This window comes from Protopterus annectens, chromosome 15.part0, assembly GCF_019279795.1.
Source record: "Protopterus annectens isolate FY-2018-M chromosome 15.part0, PAN1.0, whole genome shotgun sequence".
Taxonomy (NCBI): domain Eukaryota; kingdom Metazoa; phylum Chordata; order Ceratodontiformes; family Protopteridae; genus Protopterus; species Protopterus annectens.
The window spans coordinates 492,034,312-492,058,656 of NC_056749.1; the positions used below are offsets into that span (position 1 = coordinate 492,034,312).

Here is a 24,345-nt window from a genome sequence, read left to right on the forward strand (position 1 = left end):
GATCTAATTTCTCCTCCATCCCACTTATCTCCTCCGAACCTGGACAACCTCAAGCTGACCGCTTGGCTGCTCCAGTTCCACTCCTGATCAGGACTCCCGGTATTTCGTCCCCTGTTAAGGCCATCCTGGTGGCAGCTCATAAGCCATCCACTAGGAAAGTCTACCGTAGCAAGTGGAAGCGGTTCTCCTTGTGGGCGGAGCGGCAAGGCCTAAACCCCTTCACAGTTCCTCTCCCTTTGGTGCTTGACTTCTTAACCACTCTGTTTAATGATGGTGCCAGCAGTTCCACGGTCAAAGTACAACTTGCGGCAATTTCTCATCACATTGGTCATGACTCCGGTCCACTGATGTCTGCCAAATTGTGTAAGATTTTCCTTAAAGGTACTTTTCTTCTCAGGCCCCCTATAAAGCAGGCGGTTCCTCCTTGGGACCTTTCCTTGGTTCTTCAGGCCTTGACCGCCCCCCCTTCGAACCGGCGGCTACGGTAGATCTGAAATTCTTATCTTTCAAGACCGCATTCTTAGTAGCCATTACTTCGGCCAAGAGAGTCTCAGAGCTTCAAGCATTATCAGCTAAACCTCCTTACTTGGTCTTTCATCCGGACCGTGTTTACCTCAGGACCAACCCGTCCTTTCTTCCTAAGGTAGCTTCTGAAGCAAACATTAATCAATCCATTAACCTACCTGTTTTCTTCCCGAAATATCAAAACAAGGGTGAATACAAGCTTCATTCCTTAGACGTTCACAGGCAACTTAGATTTTATCTAAACAGGACTGCTGGTCATAGACAATCCGACCAGTTGTTCATTTCCTTTGCTAAATTTAATTTGGGCAAGCCAATTTCCAAAGTCTCATCTCGCTGGATTTCACAATGTATCTTACTAGCTTATCAAGCTTCAGGAAGGCCCGCACCGGAGGGTGTTCATGCCCATTCAACCCGGTCAGTCTCTACATCGGCAGCCTTTAGGGCTAGGATTCCTCTAGATGATATTTGTGCAGCAGCCACATGGGCTTCATCTCATACCTTTATTTCCCACTACAAGTTGGATCTTACATCTAGGGGTAGAGCATCCTTTGGCTCTGCGGTTCTCCGGAATATCCTTCCATGATGGCCGCCCAAGATTCAGGTAGCTGGGGACTCTGTCCCACAGGTTGCAGACAAATGAATCTCCTACTTCAGATTTAGAAGTTATGTACTCACCATAACGTTCCATCTGAGTAGGTGTATTCATTTGTCTGCAGCCATCCGCCCTCCTATCCCCCTGGCCTTTCAGTTTCCTGCATATGTTGTGTTACCCTTTTCAGGGTGTTTATGCTGTTGGCAAACTCGATCTGAGGTCATGTAGGGAGAGCAGGGCATTATGGGTGAGGGGAGGAGCTGAGAGCTTGGATCCATAGCTGGTAAACCATGCCGGTTCGGATCCGATATCGGATCCATAACCCACAGGTTGCAGACAAATGAATACACCTACTCAGATGGAACGTTATGGTGAGTACATAACTTCTAATTAATGAACATATGTATGACATTAGAAAAGGTAAAATTACTAATGCCCTGTTCAGACATAGTAAGGAACATAGCAACCATTGTTTTAAGTTACTGGTAGTAGATTGTTGCCAGAGACCCACAGGGCAAAATTACTGACATGCACCTGGATATCTTAGAATTAAAATGGCAACTTAGATTAGATACTACACAGTATCCAGGTATTAATGAGGGCATTGATATAGCTTGTATTTTAAAATTAAAACATCTTACCGGTTAAGTCCTTTAGTTTTTTAATGTCCAAATGGTTTGTGGCCTAACAAGTCATTATTTTTAATGTTTTCAATATTTTTTATATATTTTATATAAATCTTTTAATGTTTACACTTTGAATTTGTATATTTTGTGTATTTATTGCTTTAATATTGTCATGTGATTTATTATGCAGTTACGTACTTGATTAACGGGTAGTCAGGGGCTGGGTTAACTTTGTGTGTTTGTTCTGAGGAAGTCTCCATTATGAGAAGAAAGCGCTAAACCAATAAACTTTGCACCTGATTTGGAGTTGTGGTCTGTTGTTGGTGTAAGGTTTTACAGTTCCACAGTTTGTTCTGGTTTACTTCAAATACTTGTTTTGCTCAATAGGATCTGGCAAGTGGCTCTGAGGACCCATATGTAATATCAAATGGGCATAAATTAAAGGATATATCATTATGGTAAACACACACTGTTTTGGGAGAGTACAGGTGTAAGCCCAAAAGGCTTCTCTTCTTTGATAAGCTCAAACCTCATCGCAGCTGGGAAAGCATGCTCTGAAATGAAGTGGTACTGTAGAGGCATCATCCAGGGTTACTACAATGGGTTTAGCGATCAGGTGACATTCTTGGCTTAAGATCCTGATTAAGGATGTGAAGATGCAGTTCCTTAGTGCACCTCTTCAGAATGAACTGCTGTTTGGGACTTCATTCTTGTGTGTGTAGAAAACTATAGGACAGGTGGATGTTGGAGTTGGTGAGATGCATTCCACAATCTTCTCCCAAAATGTAAATGTTTTAATATTAATAGGTACTACACTATTAAGCAAGGGCCCTTCTACCAAAAGTGGGATAAGGGCAAGCAGGCTAAAGGTGGACTGTCTAAAAGAGGAAATGGCAAAATGATGACAGAGGGTAGCAGGGGAACTGTATGGATCCTAACCTCATCAGGGAGTGATTATGGCTAGACCAGTTTTATTCTTGCCACCTTAAATTTTTGCACAACCAGTCATGTAGTTTATGAAGGGCATCTTGCAGTAGAACCCAACCAGAGTAACCCTGGTTTTAGCTTGCAGTCTTAACTTTACGCTACATAGAGCTAAACTTCGCACTGTTTGGACCAATGGCAACTGCAACCTTAAAATATTTGACTTGACAAAAAACATCTTTTTTAGTGGTAGTCACATTAGCCAGAAGAGTTTCAAAGGTCCAGGACTTCATGTGCAGTGTCTTTTTTGATATTTGACAACCCTTCTTGCCAAAGGTGATTACTGAAGTGATCCTGGACCCAAACTGTACTGTCTACTAGTCTTTCTCGGAGTCTGAAGAAAAAAGAGCATAGAGTTGTGCATACATTAGATGTTCTTAGGCAACCAAGCTTACTTGAATAGAACTAAAGACTCAAGAAAAACAGGCCAGTTTCTTGTAGCTTTTGCTGATTAAAAAAAGAAAATGCCTTTGCGTAGTGGATGTGTATTTTTTCTTCTGTCTGAATGGATATCCCATTTATGTCATAAGGCTTCTGACAGGCTTCTACAAGGAAAGGTCAGATGCCCTTCTACCAGCACCATAGCTTCGGTTCTGGCCTATTTAAAAGTAGTACAAATGATTCAGAGGCTGCCATGTGGTCCTTGTGGCACACCTTTTGAAACACTATGGGTTGGTTGTTATCTTTAGGAATAAACCTGTATTTGTGTTTGCCATAATGAAGGGCATGCTGCACTTTTCTATCCAGTTGTGCATCCATCTTTCCTAACTGGATCATCTTAAGTGGTATTCCATGATGTATTGAATGCAACGTAGATATTCACAAATTAATGTGGTACAGTTGTGTAACCAACTTACCATAATAGATGGTATCGGTGTGTGGTCACTATTGCAGTCAACCTCTGCCTACCACAATTCTCTTATTTTCTTATGAACATGGCTCATGGGGGGAATACTCAACACCCCCCCCCCCCCCCCGCGCAAAAAAAAAAATGGCCATTGTTTTCGGTCTTTCCTCTGTGTACTTTCTCATCAGTCATGCCCCATAGGAGGGCTAGAAGCCTTTGGATCTCTCTCTAATAGTGGTATTTTGCATAGTTCTGCAGCATTTTCTACCTATGATGACATTGAAGAAGTGCTGAAAGGAGAAACAAAGATGGAGTGGGCAGCTGTCACATTTATATAAAGTATGTGAAGTTATCTGAAGTAAATGTGATATCTGCTAAACCAGATTTAAACAGCACTGTGCTCTGAAGGTCTGGCAGGATACTGGACCTCAGCTTGTAGCTGATTTCGTTATGACTGCTGCAGCATCTGTTGTATGTCAGTTACATAACTGAAGCAATGACTGCTGTAGCATCTACTGTTGTGTGTTGGTTACATAACTGAACGTATGATGATGTCAGTCTTTATTCTTGTGTCTTGGGTACGGTTCCAATCCTCAGAACCGATTTGGCTGTTACATAGCTTGCGCTAGCCAAAAAAATCTCTTGAGCTACTGGTCTATGCATAATGCCCCTCTTTGCATTCCCCCAGAGTTTGTTTGCTGCTCGTACAGCTAAGACGCATCAGCTGATTCCTCTATCAGAGCTAAGTAAAAAAATTATACTTTTTCCCCTTAAAATGTCATTTTTTTTCATATTTAACTTCTAAAAACCCTTTCTTGGTCTTGCCTGTTAGTATCTTTATCTTTTTATTGTTGGTAATTCTCACTACCATTATTGGTGGTTTTACCCCTCCCCTTACCATTAGGTAATCTATCTACCATTGCTGGTAGTTTTCTTCTAGTGAGAGTGTGTTTGAAATCTTTTCCCGTCTTCTGCCTCTCCTTGTTTTTTTATTTGGGATGATGGCAGATAAACCAAAAAGTTGTCCTTCATGATTTAAGAAATGTATAGAGAATGGCAGGAAAATGCTGAACTCTGTCATGTTTGCTGTGTTTATTGTTTGGGTGGGCCTCATTTAAGTGTTGACTGTACAATCTGCCAGGATTTCAGTAATAGAGCCCTGGTAGAAAGTAAAAATAGATCCTTAAAGGGCTTCTTAAAGCCTCTTTCGAAGAAGCCTTGTCCAAGGCCAAACAGTCTCCGCTGGCACCAAAACTCCCTGCTTGGTGCTGACTTCTCCCTTGGCACCGACTGTAAAGAAAAACACACATGCTTCGGCAGGTTCCTGTTAGGAACCGAGACCTAAGGTTATGAAACTGGTGGAATGGAATGAAACTTCGGCACTGGCGACTTTACCGGTGCCTTTGACACTGACTGTGACACCCACACGATAATGGCTCCTACCACTTCATTGTCTGCAGTTCTGACATTGGCACCAATTGTTACTACTGCCTTATCGACGCATATATCTCCTATGGCCCTGCAGATGATGCCAAAGATTGATTTTCGTATACCAGGGCAACTCCCTAGCCGTTTTTTTGGAGAGTCCCGTGTCCCCTTCTGCATTTTCCATTCTCTTCACCAGGAGCCTCTTGGAACTTGATGTTATGTTATTGGATCAGATTCTGACACCCAGAGGTCTTCCCCCAACTTCTCAACCCCCTCTCCCTTCTAGTGCAGGGGGTTTCTCTCCAGTGACCCCTTCTTATTTTCCTCCTCTGACCACCTCACATGCTTTAGAGCAGTTATCTCCAACATCGCAGGTTCCAATGACTTTGATGCTGGGTATGGTTCTGACACCTTCGTGCCTTTGGGATTGTGTCTTCACTGTCAGGTTAGTTGGCTCTGATTTTTTTTTTTTAATGGAGCTCACCCTGCCTCTTCGGGCTGCACCGATAGGAGATGTGTTTTCTGCTCCAGCTTCTCAGCTGGTGCTCTGGGTGGGTTGTGACCCTAGTTCCGAGTGTTTCTTTTCCAGGCTCCCATTCCTCCTCTTGACGGTCCTGCCTTTCAAGCTATGGAAAGAGGCTTCGTGTCTGCCTCTTCCCAGGTGGTTTCTTTGTTACCAGAGTTTCACCTTCTGACCCCAGCTTTATCGGATCTTTCACCAACCTCTACCTCTGGACAGCAAGCTCCAGGGGTGCAAGACCTACCTGCTAAATGGCTCACCTCTTCAGATGGCCCCACTGAAGAGCCACCTTGGATGAGATTGTGTAAGAGGAAATACCTTGATTCTCATGAAGAGTCTGTCAGAGAACACTGATTTTGATGAGGTGGAGGGTTCCCCTGGTCTCCCTTGGAAGACGTCTCCTTTGGAGAAATTCTGGAGATCCTACAGAGGGGTGATTGGAAGCCCGAAGAATCTGTATACTTGCAGGCCTTTGGAGCTCTCCCATCTCCCTCCTGGGTGACCCTACCCACTGCCACTGACTACCTCATTAAGTTAATTGATTAACGGGCTTGGAAGGCTCCTGACAGTATAAAGCCCATCCCAAGGAGAACTTGACAAGATCATTTTTGTACCAGAGGGCCGTCCACATTGGGCAAAGGGCTTAGTAGTTGATGCCATGGTGGTAGCAGCTGCCACTAAGAAAGAATTAGCTGAAGAAGGTTCTGTTCATCTCCCTAACCGGGAGTCCAGGGCGATGGACAGATTTGGGAAGCGGGTCTGTCATCGACCTTCTCCATCAGGTCCTTGAACTTTTTGGAAAATTTTACTAGACTTCGAAGGGATCTGGTCAAGGAGCTGTCGGACACCCTGGTGGGAGCAGTGTCTAAAGGGTTTCAAGAAAAATTGGCCTCGTAGTTAGCCACCCTGGAGTCTATTTCAAACTCATCCATAAGGTTCATTGCGCATGCTGCCGAAGGGGCTACCAAGTCAGCAGGTAAAGACGTTGCTATTCGATGACATATATGGATGCGGCTGTGTGAGTTTGTGGAACCATTCAAGTCTTCCTTCAATGCACTCTTTGATCTTTATTGTTTTGGCCCAAAGTGAAGGAAACACTGTCCAGGTGTGAGGACGATGGAAAGACTGTGCTGCAGGTGTACATTTTTCCACTCTTCAATGATCCTACTCGAAGCATCAAAGGAGTATCAAGATGTTCAAGAAGTCCCAGAAGCCTTTCCAGGACACACATGGTACAGTCTCCCCTCTGGGTAGAGGGGGGAGTCGCAATGGAAGACACCTTCCCAGAGGCAGGGGTGATCCGCAGAACCAAGGTTCCAGAGTCTCTTTCTTGGTCAACCCTACCAACACTCCTGAAAGGAGGCCAGACTGCTTGCCCCTGGAGGCAGTAGGGGGAAGATTCTCTTTGCACCCAACTGCCTGATGACACACAACTACCGATGCCTGGGTGCTAAGGATTATTTCCAGAGGTTACACTATTCCCTTCACCCTTACTCCACAAACTCCAGCAAAGCTCCCCGAAGTTCCACCCAGTCAAAGTTCAAGCAGCGTTAGAAATCCAAAAGCTGCTAGAAAAGAGTCATCCAAGAAATCCCACCAGTCCATTTAGGGTCCGGATATTACTCTAGATTCTTTTTAGTGCCAAAGAAGATGGGACTGGAGACCAATTTTGGATCTCAGCATTCTGAACAAATTTTTTCAACAGTGAAAATTCCGGATGGTCACTGTTCAATCTATATTGCCTTTCTTTAAGGGAAATGATTGGATGTGCTCTTTCGACTTGCAAGACACATGTTACCACATAAAGATGGACAAACGCTCAGTTTCTCTGCTTCCGGCTGGGAGCCAGTCACTACCAATTCAGAGTGCTGCCCTTTAGTCTCACCACAGCCCCCATGGTGTTCAGCAAATGTATGGCAGCAGTCACAGCACATCTAAGGCTGCACAGATTCAGTGCGTTTCCATACCCAGATGACTGGCTCGTCACTGCTACCACCAGGCATCTTCCATAAACCAGAAACTTCCTTCTGAAACCATCTCCCCAACTGGTCATCAGTCAACCTTGTGAAGTTTCAGCTAACCCCTACTCAGCATATGAAATTCATTGCATCTCGTCTCAACACTCAATCTTGTGTGGCATCACTACCCCACCACAGGTTGCAGAAAATACAATCACAGGTTCAGCCCCTTCGTTCAAACAAGATACCAGCTCAGCAAATCCTGCATGCACTGCAATCACGTTAGCCCCACTGGCAAGGTTTCACATGAAACTTCTTCAGTGGATGCTTGCAAACCAATGGTCAATAGTAGCCCACCCCATGAATCATCTAGTTTTTATAGCTAGCCAGTGCAAAAGTGGATGCAGTCCAAGGAGATTCTTCTAGGCTGCCCCTTTGTGCCCCCCCCCCCCCAACCAAAGGCCATAGTGACCACAAATGCTTCCCACTTTTGGTGGAGGGACATTATCTTGGGAAGATGGTCCAAGGCACTTGGTCCCCCTCTGAGGCCAACCTGCATATCAATGTTCTGGTGCTGAGTCAGCGCTTTTAGCATTGCAAACGTTTCATTCTGCCTTAGCTCAAGGAACGATAGCTATTCAAGCAGACAACATGTCCGTAGTCTGGTACATCAACAAATGGGGGATCCAAGTCCTACCTGCTGTGTTGAAGCCCTTTTGAGTGTGGCAGCGGGCCACAACTTCAACCACTTTCTAATAGCAACAAACATTCCAGGGAGTTCAAATTTGATAGACAAACTGAGCAGATGCATTCTCATGCCTCACAAGTGGTTTCTAAATCCCAGGGTGGCGAAGATTATTTTCTACACTGGGGCCAGCATTTTTGAGACTGTCTGCTTCATCCCTTAACAAGTGCAGAAGCTACTTTGCCCTAATTCCACCTCAGAGGGTGTCCCCAAGAGGACACTCTTCTCAATTGGCCCCCGGGTCTCCTTTATGCCTTTCATCCATTCCCTCCAATTCCCTTATTCCTCAAGATAGCAGCTCGGTTGAGAAGCAAAGTAATCCTCATTGCACCTTACTGGCCTCAACAAATATGGTTTCCCTTCCTATGGCTTCATCTACTTTATCGTCCATGCATTCTGGACCCAGTTCCAGACCTACTCTCTCACCCCCAGGGACTGATGCATCCCAGTCTACAAACTCTTAGGCTGACTGCTTGGTTTCTCCAGTTCCATTAGTCACTAGGCGCAGTGACCTTCCATCTCCTGTACGGCACATTTTGTTGGCATCCGATAAGCCATCCACCAGTAATCTCTACCCTAGTAAATGGAAGAGATTTTCTATTTGGATGTGTGATAATGGTGTACATCCTTTTTTGGCTCCAGTGGAAAAAGTTCTAGAGTTTTTAGTTACTATTTTTGGTAAAAAGGCTTCTGCTTCTTCTATTAAGGGTATTTTAGTAGACTTTTCAAATTGTCATAACTGTTTTGGTGACCAGCCCTTCATCTCTCAGACTTTGTAAGGTTTTTCTTAAGGGCACAATTTGTTTAAAGTCCCCTTTCAAAGATCCCTTGCCACCATGGGACTTGATTGTCTTGCAGTCGCTTACATTACCTCTCTTTGAACCTGCAGTGACCTTTGACTTAGTTTGTTTCTTGGAAAACTCTTCTGATTGCTGTCACCTCAGCGAGATGAGTCTGAATTACAGGCTTTATATTCTAAGGCCCCTTATGCAATTCTCCATAAAGACACTGCGTCACTCAGGACAAACTCATCCTTCCTTCCAAAAGTGATCTCAGAGGTCAATGTTAATCAAATCATAGACTTGTAAGAATTTTTCCCAAACTATGCTAATAAGGGTGAATACTCCTTACACATTTTTGATGTGCAGGGGCAGTTACATTTTTACCTGGATAGAACTAAATAATTCAGGTAATCAGAACAATTATTTGTACCTTTGCTGGCACAACATTGGGCAAACCTATTTTTAAAAATCCAAAAAGCAGCCAGAAAAAACGCTAAACTCCAAAAGTAAAAAGCGTTGACAGACACAGCACAAGGGTAAAAATCACGATATTATCCAGATACGAACCACTCCAGAACTCAGCCACAAGTGAGCGCTTTCATCTCCTAACATCGGAAATTTCATCAGAGTAGTGGTGAGACTAATACAATACACTTAAATATCATTATGACATCAGTTAAAACATAATTAACCCATAAATTAAACTTAATTAGTAAAACATTGATTTAGTAAAAAATTGATTAGAGATTTGGACTTAATTAGTTAAAAAGACAAGAATACCAAATGCTAATGTTTAAGCCCCTTTCTTTTTAAGTACATAATAAATTCTTCTCTATTATTTAGTCCGGGGTAAAAACATGCATTTAATCTCACTTGCCAGCAGTATTCAAGCCAACCCAACTCTTTCAATATTAATGTTAATAACTTTGGGATGAATTGCATCTATAACTAAACATTTAAAATTATTTTTACATTTATTATCCATATAATGTTTAGCCATTGCATTTTTTGCATCACCTCTACCTATTGCATATTGATGCTCGTATATCCTTCTATATAATTCTCTAACTGTTCTACCAATATAGAAGCACATGCATTCTAAACATACTCATAAATAAACTACATTTTTGGACTTGCATGTAAATTTGCCCAGAATTTTTACTATAGTTTTTCCTAGTAATATTTCATTACTATCTGTATATAAAAATTGACAAATTACAATTAAAACATTTAAACATGCCTTTTTTCTCCTGTAATATTTTACATTTGTTTAACTTAGTTTGAAAAAAAATCTTTAAAATTCTTAGCTCTCTTCTGCACGAATCTGGGTTCATCTCCTAATTTATGTAAGAGATCTTTATTGCCTTTAAAGATGGCCCAATTATTTCTTACAATATTTTTGATCTCATAAGAATCAATGCTGTTTTGTACCGCTAAAGTTGTCGTGAAGTCCGTATTATATTCTGTATGGACTTCATCTAACATCGCACTTTCTTTTGAGAACTTCTTCGTTCATGATTTTATTTAACATATATTCAGGATATCCTCTATTGCTCATCTTATCACAAAAGCTATTTGCTTCTTTGGCAAAGATATTTTCATCATTTGTTAAATTACTGATTCTATTAATCTGGCCTTTAACAATATTCCACTTTGTCTTCTTAGGATGTAAACTGCAGTAATGTAAATACATATTATTTTGACATTCTTTTTTGTAAATTTTTGAAACTAATCTCCCATCCTTTTTATAAATAGTAAGATCCAAAAAATTAATTTTTTCCTTACTATAAGTATAAGTAAATCTGATATATGAGCAAGTATTATTAATATATGTTAAAAATGCTTCAAATTCTTCCACAGAACCATTCCAAATTGAGGATGTTGTCAATAAATCTCAACATTTTTATGATATTCTGTGCAAAAATACTTCCAAAAATATTGGCCATCTCCCATCCTTGCATAAATAAATTGGCATAACTAGTTGCTAGCGCAGCACCCATAGCCACCCCATTGACTTGTACAAACAATTCATCATAAAATTCTAAAAAATTATATGATAAAACAAGGTCTATCCGTTCCATGAGCAAACTTACAGTATTTGTAGAGAATACTTTAGATTGCAACAATCCCATTCTAACCATTTCCATCCCTTCTTTATTGGGAATCATAGTATAAAGATAACTTATATCAAGAGTTATTAGTATATCTGCAACGGGGACTTGTAAATCACTTAATTTCTTTATACAATCATAGCTGTCTTTTATATATGTTGTACCCTTCGGTACTACTTTTTGTAAATGTCTATCCACAAAAATAGACATACCCTCAGTCTTGCTGTTCTTACTAACAACTATTGGTCTTAATGGAGGGCAGTCAATTTTTTTGTGGATTTTTGGTATGCCGAAGATTCTGCTTATTTTAGGATTATTATTAGTGATATTCCACTTTGTCTTATCAATTCTCCCAGCATAAAACCACTCTGTTATACAAGAATCTATCGAGGAGAAACCTTTTCTAACTTCATTCATATTAACTGGTTTGTATTAACTCGAATCAGATAATTCCTTCATTTTAGTTTCATTATCTTGTCTTTCCATCAAAACCATTGCCCCTCCTTTGTCTGCTTTGAAAATTAACAAATAGGCATCAAAACACACTTTTTCTCCTTTAGTTAGATTATAATATTTAAATTTAGAATCATTATCTAACATTTCTAACAACTGCATTTCGCATACATTCAAAAACATTTCTAGTTCTTTACACAGTGGTGGATTATAACAGCTTGGTTTGTAAAACTCACAGCTATTAGATTTCTGACTTCCAAAAAGAAGTCTGAAATTTAACTTTCTAACATAGTCTCTTAATTCATTAATCATAGTAAGTTTATTGGCCCTTTGTGCAGGGGCAAAGTTCCATCCTTTGCTCAGCACACAGCATTCTTCATAGGAGATATTTTTCTCACACAAGTTGACAATTTTGAAGTTAACATTATTTGTCTTCCACTGTTTTTGACGATAATTCCAATTCTTCGGAGCTTTTCTGCCCCCCCCCCCAGTTTTTTTGCTGTTGTTGTTTATTATAATAAGTTCTGTCTTTATAACCTTCTGCTGTCACTTGGGCCCAAGTTTTATTTTTATTATCAACTCTTTGATATACTTCAATAATCTGCTTATTCTCATTCACTTTATGATGGATTTCTTCATTGGTTTTGTTTCTAACATTATCTTTAGTTTTGGCTTTGACTACTGGTTCATTTGCATGTTGTATTATTTCCCCTGCCATATTGGCATGGACCTCCGCCACTGTTATAATTTGATTTTTATTTCCAAGTCTTTCTGACCTCCTTAGTAAGCTTACTTCTTCTCCAGTGGCTTTATTTCCCATATCAAACTCCTTTTGGACATTTTCATTAACACTTGTTTCAAGCCTCAGCCCATACGCTGAAGCCATACCATTAGCATATTCGTTCTTGTCTCTAAGAAACTTTTTACTTTTTCTTTGACATAGCTCGTCATTCAACTTATTCAGTTTTTCTTGAATCTGCACCATTTTGCTGCCAAAATTGTCTCTGGAAGTGTTATCTTTCAGGATTTCATGATTTTCTTTTATATTAGCAGTTAATTCTTGTAATTTGGTAGTGTTAACTTCATATAATAGCTCCATATATTGTAAGCCCGCCCTTAGATTTATATTCAACCATTTATCAGTAAATTCCTTTGGCAGGTCTTTTCCCGCTGGTAAATTTTTTACCCAGCCCCCTTTAATTGTTTTAATTGTAATTATTGTCAATTTTTATATACAGATAGTAATGAAATATTACTAGGAAAAACTATAGTAAAAATTCCGGGCAAATTTACATGCAAGTCCAAAAATGTAGTTTATTTATTAGTATGTTTAGAATGCATGTGCTTCTATATTGGTAGAACAATTAGAGAATTATATAGAAGGATATACGAGCATCAATATGCAATAGGTAGAGGTGATGCAAAACATGCAATGGCTAAACATTATATGGATAATAAATGTAAAAATAATTTTAAATGTTTAGTTATAGATGCAATTCATCCCAAAGTATTAACATTAATATTGAAGAAGAGTTGTGTTGGCTTGAATACTGCTGGCAAGTGAGATTAAATGCATGTTTTTACCCCGGACTAAATAATAGAGAAGAATTTATTATGTACTTAAAAAGAAAGGGGCTTAAACATTAGCATTTAGTATTCTTGTCTTTTTAACTAAGTCCAAATCTCTAATCAATTTTTTTACTAATTCAATTTTTTACTAATTAAGTTTAATTTATAGGTTAATTATGTTTTAATTGATGTCATAATGATATTTAAGTGTATTGTATTAGTCTCACCACTAGTCTGATAAAATCTCCGATGTTAGGAGATGAAAGCGCTCACTTGTGGCTGAGTTCTGGAGTGGTTCGTATCTGGATTAAATCGTGGTTTTTACCCTTGTGCTGTGTCTGCCAACGCTTTTTACTTTTTGAAACCTGTTTTTAAGGTTACTCCATCTAGAGGGCTAAGAGATTGGCATTTCCTTTATTTACACAAAGAATCTAAACCTTATGCAATTGAAGACTCATTCAACCAGATCTATGGCGACTTCAGCTGTTTTCCATTCTAAAGCTTCCATGTCTGAAATTTGCACTGTTGCAACATGGGGTCTGTATTATAAGAACAAAGTTTTGAATATTTGAACACTGTATGGGCGACACCAAATGGTCGAATATTTAAAACCTCGCAAGTGTGAAGGGGGATCGCCATAGGGAATTCTTCCCTTTACTTCAACGTAGTGCAATCTCAGAGTTGGTATATTTAAGTAGCGGGGGGGGGGTGCAGGGGGGCTTGCCCCCTGCTCAGAGCGATCAGGTAGGTTTTTCTTTTTACATTTTTTATTTTGGTTTTGATTTATAACTTTGCTCATGTGGTGTCCCTATATGGTGTTCAAAGTTGTAAAACGTTGTTATAACACAGACCCACAACATGGGCTACTCTGCATACCTTTATTAGTCATTACAAATTGGATATGGTCTCCAGCTGGAAAGCCTTCTTTGGCTCTGTGGTTCTCAGGAATGTCCTTCCATAGGGCCACCCAAGGTCTAAGGTAGCTGGGGACTCTGTCCCAAGAGTCAAGAATGGATGAAGATTGACATCATCAGATAAAGAAGTTGTCTTACCATAACGTTCCATCTGTGTTGTCGATCTTCATCCATTTTTGCATCCCACCTCACCTTCCCACTTCTTTCCCTCCTGGTGGTACGATATTTTGTTCTTGGTTTCCCTGTTAGGATACACCTTGGACATGGCTTCTGACTTGTTTACAAGTCTTTCCGAGAGCTTGCAAACTCTATCTGAGGTAATGTAGAGTGGGCATATGGGTAGACCATTAGCTCGAGAGATTTTTTGGCTGGCAATGAGCTATGTAACTTATGAATCTGTTCCGAGGATTGGAACCGTACCCAGGAGTCAATGGATGAAGATTAACAATATAGAAAGAATGTTATGGTAAGACGTAACTTCTTGTTTTGGATGTTGACTTTACAAGACATTAAAGTTGGTATATTTAAAGAGCTTGTAGAAGGGCTTGCCCTTTTGCAGAACTGCAAAGATTTTTTAGTTCTGGTGTGTGCTTTGGCGTTGCTAGTTATATACATTTGCTTGTTGTATTTTGGTATGATAAGGCATCTGATGATGCCTCTTTCCATTTTCATCATAGAGCCATGATTAAATTGAAATCATGAAGAATGCATTAAAAATGAAGTGCATAGAGCTGAGGTCAATATGATTGGTGTATCCATAATGGAAGATGAGCAAGAAGATTTAATGAAAAGAGTAATAAGATTTGGAGGTTAGCCTGAGAAAGGGAAGGGTGCTCTATTTTGATATATAGAAAGAGTGGTAATTTTCTCAAAAAAAAAAAGTCAACAGCATTGAAGAGAAGATTGTAAAGAGGATCAAAGATGAGAGGGCAGGTGAGAAGTTGACATGAAAAGGTCAGCTTGTGGCATGAATGACTCGACAGAGATGGCACTAGTGAAGATATGCTGAAAATTTTCTGTCCAGTTTGTAGTTCTTACATGTTTTTTTCCCTTCCAGGAGTAGTGAAGAAGTTTTGACCGCAGAGGACTGTGAAAATGTCTACCATTTAGTTTACTCTGCACATCGGCCAGTAGCTGTAGCAGCAGGAGAGTTCCTTTATAAAAAGTAAGAAATTAAGCTGTAAAGCTTTTTTCTTTTCTTTTGCATTAATTTTGATCAAATCAATTTTTTTTTGCGTATCCAGGTGAGTAAGCCAGTCAAGAAGTTTTGAAATTAAATTGTGGGTGTTTTGAAATAAAATAGAAGTAAGTGTTGAGTAGGTGAGTGTAGCGTCATGTAGAATTTGTACAGATTGTTTGATCATCTTAAGTAAATTGATTTTAACTCTGGCACAATCATGATTCACCCATATTTTCTTTTTCAGAGATCCTGCACATCCAGCAAATAAATAACAGTTCAAGATAGGAGGGCTTGCAAAGGTGGTTAGTGCCACTTCTTCCTTTCTACAGTTCTGTAATGTGATATCCTTCAGTTTTTAATGCACCATTCTGTCGTTTGTCACCATTATTCTTTGATAAATCTTTAGCTGTTTCCCTTTCTTTTCATCCTAGAAAAGATTGCTTTATCCCGTTACTTCATTCAGTACTCATGATTATCTCTTCTCTCAAAAACTCCTCTGCACAGTCGCCTTACTTTTAGAAAATATTGTCCTTGCTCAGTTTTTTCTCTAGAGTCCCAGAATGTAATACTCAACACCCTTTTCCCATCTTTGCTGGATTCCTACATTTCTCTTGTAAGTTGCTTTGTATAGTTCATACACTCTGTGTTTTCATGATCCATTGCTTATTTTAGTCTTGCTAGTTTTACTCCACTTCATTCCATTCCTTGAATATCTGTAGGACTCTGTCTTTCTCAGTTTTTCCTGAGTTTTTCAGTAGATTGTCTTCCTTATTCTCCCAGTGTCCTTTCTGTATTCATTTATCATTTACTGTTCTGTCAGTTAAATCACTGCCGCACATACCCGTCAACCTCTTAGTGGAAGAAATGTGGACAAAGCCTAACATAATGGGGGGCAAAGGCCCCAAAATAGGGACATGTTTTAAATATTGCTCTTATAAACTTGGAAAGTTGCTAGAATAACCGGATTTGTGTTAACATGCATTTTCTGAAGGATATAAGGTGTGAAACTCAAATGCATGTCATTATTTAGTGACCAATCCCAGTGATTTGTCAACCCCCCCCCCCCCCCCCCACACACACACACACACACACACACAATTTTTGAGGAACAGACCAAAAATATCAGACAAAAATCTGGGCATTCTGCAAAAATCTCTACAGTTGACAGGTATGTTGCTGCAGTATCTGCTGCTGGTAAGCCCTACTTCAGTCAGTTTCATAGCTCATCCCTTCTTCTTTCTCTTAAGACTTTGCATAATCTGCCCATGGAATTCTTCATGTGGTTTAAATGAGAATGTATAGTCTATCATTTCACTGCTTGGCACAGTACAGACATTCATTTAGTCTGCCAGGCCAAGAGTAGTACCCTATATATTTTTTTATCTTTCAGTAGAGATACTGTTTTAAATTGGGGTTAAGTTGGTGGGTTTTTTAAGTTTAGCTTTGCTGTTAGTAGTGACCACATGTGCCACTTCAGAGGTATGAGGATGCAAGTCAGGCAGCGCAAAGTATATAGTTGTAAAAAAACAGTTAATTTTAAAGACTGGTCTGACAAAAGCTGTTAGTGTTAAGACCACCACTACCATGTTGCCTAGTGTGAAATTTGAAAAGAATTTAGGCCCAAAACTGTCAAATCTTGGAAAGATGCTTTGATGCATTTAATAATCAGAAAGCTATCTGTATTCATTGTGGTATTTAACAGCAGTCTTTTGGACACCTCACTGTAAGCCTTGAATCAGTGAATTCTTAAGGGTCTTCATGGCCTGAGGGTACTGGTACTGAGATGGTGCCCATTCAGCCCTAGACCTTGTCTCTAAATGAGTCACTTACCCTTGATGGAGCCTGTCAGAAGGCAGTCATGTCTATTGACTCAGGTACACCCATTCATACTAAGCACATTTCTCCAGTGGAGATTTTTCTGTGCCTCCCTAGAGAGACTGTGACATTGTAAGCATGGAGGAGACTGTCCTGGCCACAATTAGCATGGGTAAACAAGCACCACTGATTGCTTGAGGGGAGCAGTACTTTGTAAAATGGCCTTGGTTGGAGCTTGGGAGGCCTCGCTTGGATGCCTCCCTGACCTCTCCAATAGAGGTACCAGACTGCTGCTGTTCAACACAGGGCTTCTTAACCTCTTTTGCAAAGTTGTCAGATGAGAGGCCACACTTTCAGTGTTGGGTAACCATGCTATGAAACATAACGGGGACTTTGCCCATCCTTGTTGTAAGTACTGTACAAAGCAGACTGAACAGAAGAAGAACAATCGCTCTTCCTGGGTTACTTTACTGTTAGTAAAGGTACCTTAGCATCAAACTCATCACCTGGTAACATTACCTTTGTTTATAATTTGGATGTTATGACTGCCCATTGTTGATGCAGGTGGTAGAAGTACCAGATGCCTAACTAAGGACTTTAGTGTTAATGGGCTTCACCCCCCCCCCAAACAAGTCTTTATGTAGTTCTCCCAGTGCAAGGAGCTGTACTGAATGCATTTGAAACAAATTCACAGGACCCAGACTCTCAATGTCTGCCTTTCAGAAGGCCGAACCGATACACAGTTTAGGAGCAACAGTCATTTCTTGGAATCCAGTTAGACCCAAGATGCCCTTTCTATGAAAGCCAAACTCCCTCCAGAGGGATACTCGGAAGGCTTCTGAACAGTATGTGAGGAAAACACTAGTACTTCAGCCACCTTATACATCAGATCCCTGACTTGTCAGCCCTGTTATCTGAAGTTTCCTGACAGTTTTCTTAGATGAAATTTTGAGTAAAAGACTAAAGCCATGCTAGGTCAGTTTTTTCAAACTTCCATTTAGTATTGGGCAGGCATAGTATGAAGTGTGCCTACAAGTTGCAGATGCAGCCTTCAGTGTTGCTGCTAGGAGTACAATATTGAAAAGGCATACTTGACTTCATAATAAAAGGCATAGTAGCCGAGCGCTTTAATGTCGTATGCGAGACAGAATCACTGTATGGTTCACAAAGCTTGTCAAGTATTAAAGAAATTAGAAGTGAAAGGATATGTTAACGGCTTGCCCGGTTTTTCTACCTTTTCTTTCCCTGGTGTAATAGGAATTCTCAGTAAACAAGGGACCCTTGTGTAGAAAGCTATGAAAAGGCAGGCAACCAGAAGGGTGCAAACTAGTTCCTTAGAAGAAATGACAAGTCTGTAAAGGGAGGTAAGAGGTGCCTTTGCCCCTGCTAAAATACCAGTTGTGACTATACAGCCCTGAATCCCCATCCATCTCCCCACACCAGCCCCAGCTCTCTTCAGATGTGGGAGGGAGACTTTATTCTTGCCTGGAAGAGTGGAGAGAGCGTACTTCAGAGAAACTGGTATTAGACATGAGTGCAAGTGGCACAGGCTAGAATTTGCAAAATGTCTGAATAGAAGAATACCAAGTATACCTGAAGTAAGTACCTTTTTGGATAATTTCTGCAAGTTATCTTGCAGGGCACATTATAGGTTGTCCGAAAATGGCAGGAAGGAGGTTTTCATTCATAGCTTTTCATGGTTACAAGAAAAGACTCTCCGTGGAAACCTGTTGTAGATTTGTCTGAATTAAATATGTTTTGTTCACAGTATTAAACTTCAAGATGATCTTTAGTCCATTCCTACCTTGCTGAGTCCAAAGGGATTCTTGGTTAGTGGATCTAAATGTGTCCTTGCACATCCCCATCAACAAGGACAGGAGATTCTCCATGCTCTTGTCAGGGAGTGGTCACTACTGGTTCATCTGCTTACCCTTTGACTTGCAAGTTTTCATAAAAATAGGCAAGGGATTACACGCACTTAAATCTGAATGACTGCTTCCTTCGTGCAGCTGATATGAGCATTCTGTTTTGCTTGTTGTTTTCTGCAGAGTATGATCACCTTGAATCTGCAGAAGTCCAGACATGGAGTCTTGTCAGCGAAGTGTTGCTTGGAGCCCTCCTAGGTACACAGAGGTCAAAGATCTTTGCACCTTAAGAAAAAAAAATGTTGCTTACAGACTTCTTACAGCAAAATGATGCAAAGACCAATGTGGATGGGTGAGTGGGATCCTAAGTCACGTGGTAGCTATTATCATTTTGGTACCCTGAGCCCATTTACACTTGAAGAAAATATAGTGGTACTTCAAGAATCTGAGGTACCAGTTGAACCTATCACTGAAACGCATTCTCCCAGCAGTACCTTGCCTGAAGAAAGTACTGAACTGGGGGATCTTGGCTGTCCCTGGGAAAGGTGATTGCTGTTCTGGTCACTTGTCCCCAGCCCTCAAGCAGACACTAACTTTTTACGCCCTGGAAAAAGCATGATTAGCTCATTCCCAGAATGTGAAAGTACAAACAATAAGGACAGTGTCAAAGGCCAAAGTCCTCATAAATTTGTAAGTGATTCTGTCAATTCAGTGTTTTCTAAAAGTATTCAAACTCTGGATTGTAGAAATGCTGAGGATGGTTATGGACTACACTAACAGCCATGTTGTACAGTAAAAAAAAAAAAAAAAAAACCATGGGAGAACATGCCTGATAGTAATGCAAGATGGTCATAAGGGCATTGGTCTTGGCCATAATCCATGGCGTAATGTTAAGAGCAGTATATATTCTTACAGTAACACCCAACTAAAAAAACAACTGAGCAGCACTGTAGCAGATCCTCCGTCCCCCTAATGGCAACTGTAGTCCGATGTCTGTCTGGAGTAGAAATGTGAAATGCCCATTTTGAATCTTTTGCCCACACATTTCACTACAGAGCCTCACACCCAGATGCTAAACACTGGGTATTTTCTACACTTGAAAGGGCAATTTCCTGTATGGTTTTACCCTTAACTGCTGTTGCCTGTTGTAATCCAGATAAGAGAAGCAACCAGTTATGAGCTTAGATGCCCACCTCTGGCCTAGGAAACTCTGGTGGTAATCTCATTTTGATGGTCTGAGAAGTTCCAGTGGCTGTGTCTTGGCAGGTGAGCCTATTTAAGCAGTAAAGTGGCTCCTTAATACACCTGGGGCTCAAACCTTCATTAGGGCTATCTGGATGATACATCATTGTCCTTTTGGGCACAGTAGTCTGAAAATGTATTCTTTATCATAAGGGAAGTCAAACACTAGGAAAATACTTGTCAAAATGGAAAAGATTTTCCCCATGATGCCAAAGGAAGTGACCCTGTACCTATTGAAGTAAAGGTCGTAAGAGTCCGGCAGTATTTGACAGAACCTTTTCACACAGTTTTAGAATATGCTTCCAGTAATGCCCACTTACACACTCCAGCAGCATTCCTATTTCTGGATTCACCTGTCATTTACATACTTGCACTTGAGCAGCTCATGAAATGGTTTTGCTGAGAACAGTTGTATTGCCCTCTGACTTCAGTGTTATGCTGGAAAAAACAATTCCTCCTTTGAAACAATCAGGCTTGGCATAGATAATTCTCTTGTGGAAGTCATTGTTGGTGGGAGGTTACTTCTGTGAGGAACATTTTCAGAGTTTCAGGCCATTTTGTTCAAGGCACACTGGTCTTCCTTTCAAACGGGGTTACGTTATGAACCATTCCCTTTTTTATGGCAAAGGTAATGATAGAAGTAGCTGCGAGTCAGACCTTCTGTCTTCTAGTGCTGTTCTCCAAACCACAGAACAAAGGGTGAAAAAATCCTACATTCCTTGGATGTTAACAGAGGGCACTGCCTAGATAGAACAAGACTCCTGAAAGACCAGACTATATCTCTGTGGCCTTTGAAGAAAACAAAGGGTTACTCATCCAAGAGCAAATCATATCAAAGTGGATATCCTCTGGATGTCCTTCAAGGATGCATCTGCAGTCATCACATATGGGTTGTCCTGCCTCAGGCAGCCCTTCGGTTGGCCAGATTCCAAAGTCTGGGTCCGTAGTCGGCTGATGTCGCCCTTTCCCCGACGTCGGAGCGCCTGGGGTATAAAAGAGTCAGCTGACGCCATCTTCCTCAGTCTTTCTTGCCGCGTGGTGCCCAAAGCAGAAGCAGTTCGCAAGTGCCAGTCGGCCAGCTCCTGTAATTCAGCTACCGAAGACTTCAAAAAGCTAAGTACCCCGTTGGGGACTCTTTCTTGCCTCAGCCGATGTCAGATAAAGTCAATAATTGTTTAACTTGTGGGAAACAAATACCTCATAAGGATTTCCACTCTTACTGCCTCCCCTGCGTAGGCCCAGACCACGACGTCTCGGCCTTTTCAGCCTGTGCTTCCTTCAACCGACGCACTCTTAGACATCGGGCGGAGTTTGCAGAGGAATTTTTTGGGGCTAGTTTTTCGTACAATTTGCTGTCGGAGACTCCAACTTCACATTTGATTAAGAAACGGAAGGACAAGGACCAACACATGCGGGCCGCGGTTTCGGCTGAAACCACGGCCGGGCCTACCGCGAGTGTCTCGGCTGAAACAGAGTCCTTGGTACTTCCTACCACCGAAACCGCTCAGCCGACTACCTCGGTCCCGGAGGCCCTGGCTGAATCTGTTGAATTTCCAACAGAAACTGGTGTCCTGGAACCTTCCGACACCATACCTTTAGACAAAACTACACCAGCACGTGGTGCAGCCAGGCCTCCTGCATCCATGTCCATTAAGGCATTCTCTAGGGCTAAAGCTGCTAAACTCTCCAAAGCTTTGCCTCCCAAGGTTATCCCTCAGGGACCCACTACAGGTTCACAGATTCTAAGCTTAGCAGAGGACCTTATCTCCTTAATTAGGGGCTCTCAACCTCATCCGGACAGGGGCTCTCAACCTCCTCCAGACAAAGGCCCAGGGTTGAGCCCTCTGATCCCCACTCCTCAGATGAGGCCTCAGATGGTTCTACTCTCTCGGACCACCAGGAGGAGGCTTTTTCGGCCTACGAGGATTCTGATGCAGAGGAATCTATTCCTTCGGCCTCCCCTCCTGAAGAGTTTTCCTTTGGGGAGACACTCCACACTATGAGAGAGCATTTCCAATGGCAGGGCCAGGAATTCTCTGATTCCAGGAAGAGATTAAGGACCTTCTTGCATTTGCCTCAGCATAGACCTTTGGCTATTCCTCCTGTCTTAAATGTCATTGATGATGTGTACTCTGAGTCTAGCTCAACCCCTGATTCTCTACCTCCGGCTCCTGTCAAACCCGATAGGTACTACAGGGTCCCGGACTCGCATCTTCACCTTTACAAGGCCCACTCTGCTGATCCAGAAACGATTTCCCAGGGCCCTAAAGGGGTTGCAGCTGCCACTACTAAAAATCCTCTCCCCTCTGAAAGGGAGTCTAGAGCTTTAGAGAGATGGGGTAAAAAAGTGTATACTTCTGCTACTCTTTCTATGAGGGCATTGAATTGTCAGTTTCATATGATACAGTTCCAAGAGTATTTGTTAGATGAATTGCATAAAAAACTGTCTTCACCTGAACCCCTAGATCGCAAATCACTTCAGGATCTGGTACATGACTCCCAACAGGTTAGCAACCATTTCTTGCAATGTGGTTATGATGCATTGGAAGCTTCATGTAGGTCAGCTATGACTGGCGCAGTCATACGTAAGCATGCTTGGCTGAAGGAACAATCTCTGCCAGACCATGTCAAAGCAAAGCTTCTGGATGCTCCACTGGAAAAGCAAAAGTTATTTGGCTCCACGGCTCAGGAGGTCCTAAAGAAAGTTGAAGAAAAGGCAAAATCTGTACAAACTGTCAAAGATTTTCTCCAAGTCCAACCACTAAGATTCAGCAGGAATTGGCCTTCCAAAAATTGGTCCTTTCCAGACACAGAGAGGTTTCAGAGAGGCAAGAACAGGCGTGCCAGAGGTAGAGGGCAAGCTAGAGGCTCCTACAGAGGACGTCAATGGCAGCCTCCCAACCAGAGAGGTAATGCAGGACCTACAACTGCTTCACATGGACAGGCTCAATGACTTTACTTTGACACCGCCAACCAGGGCTCAATTGGAAGCACCCTTGGGCGGAAAGCTTTCTTTATTCTCAGAAAATTGGCACAGTATTACAAGGGACAAATGGACACTACAAATAATAGACAAAGGATACAGGTTCCATTTTCACACATTACCAAAAAGAAAAGGCATGCCAGACCTGCCACCGAATCAAAGGGCAGAGGCTTTGAAACAAATCTCCAGCTTAATGCAAATGAAAGCTATAGAAAAGGTTCTTCTCTCAGAACAAGGCCAAGGATTTTATTCCAGACTATTCCTTGTTCCAAGAAAAGAAAAACAGTGGAGGCCTATTCTCGAATTGTCCGCACTGAATACTTATTTCATTATACCAAAGTTCAAAATGCTGACTCTACAGCAGCTCCTTCCCATGCTGGGCAAGGGGTCTTGGCTGGTAACTCTAGACCTCAAGGAGGCATACCTGCATGTCCCTATCAGACAAAGTTGCAGAAGACAGCTCAGATTTCTTGCAGGTTGAGCATTATCAATTCTCAGCATTGCCCTTTGGCTTATCTACTGCACCCAGAGTATTCACGAAATGCCTGGCATCAGTAATTGCACACTGCAGACTTCAGGGGATTCAAATATACCCATATCTGGACGACTGCCTTATACAAGCGAACAGCCAACAAACTTTGGTAAAACATTTGAATTACGCCATTCACCTACTTCAGGCCCTGGGATATACAGTCAACATTCACAAATCAAGACTTGTTCCATCCCAAAGAATAACCTTTCTGGGTGCGAATCTAGATACAATCACCCAAATGGCTTTCCTCACAGAAGAAAAACAGTCAACTACCAGATTACTTCAAAAGTCTGACAAGACAAACTCTGCTGACTGCAAGGAAAATCCTGCAGGCCCTGGGTTACATGGCTTCTTGCATCCTTCTGATTCCACAAGCAAGGCTACATATGAGGAAGCTACAATGGTACCTAAGGAGTGTATGGTCTCAGCACAGTCACAGCTTGGAAACTTTGATGCCACTCATTCCATGCCTTCAAAAGGAATTTTTGTGGTGGGCTCAAGCAAGCCAGTCAAACAGGGGTTTGCCCTTCAGCAAACCAATAGCCAGCCAAACCATTACAACGGACGCTTCAGACCACGGATGGGGAGCGCACATGGAGGGCAGATGCATTCAAGGTCTATGGTCACAAAAAGAGCTACGCATGCACATAAACCACAAGGAACTGCTGGCAGTG

The 24,345-nt window shown here is 41.5% G+C and overlaps 1 protein-coding gene across 2 annotated transcripts in view; it reads left to right on the forward strand.

Annotated features, from left to right (window-relative positions):
- The window catches only part of STAG2 (stromal antigen 2), a 3,222,550-nt gene that overhangs the window by 1,205,276 nt on the left and 1,992,929 nt on the right, over nucleotides 1-24,345 (forward strand). For both annotated transcript variants that reach the window (XM_044057319.1, XM_044057321.1), the window contains exon 12: nucleotides 15,112-15,219. In XM_044057319.1, the coding sequence (XP_043913254.1) occupies nucleotides 15,112-15,219 (108 nt within the window). The remainder of the gene's footprint in view (nucleotides 1-15,111; nucleotides 15,220-24,345) is intronic.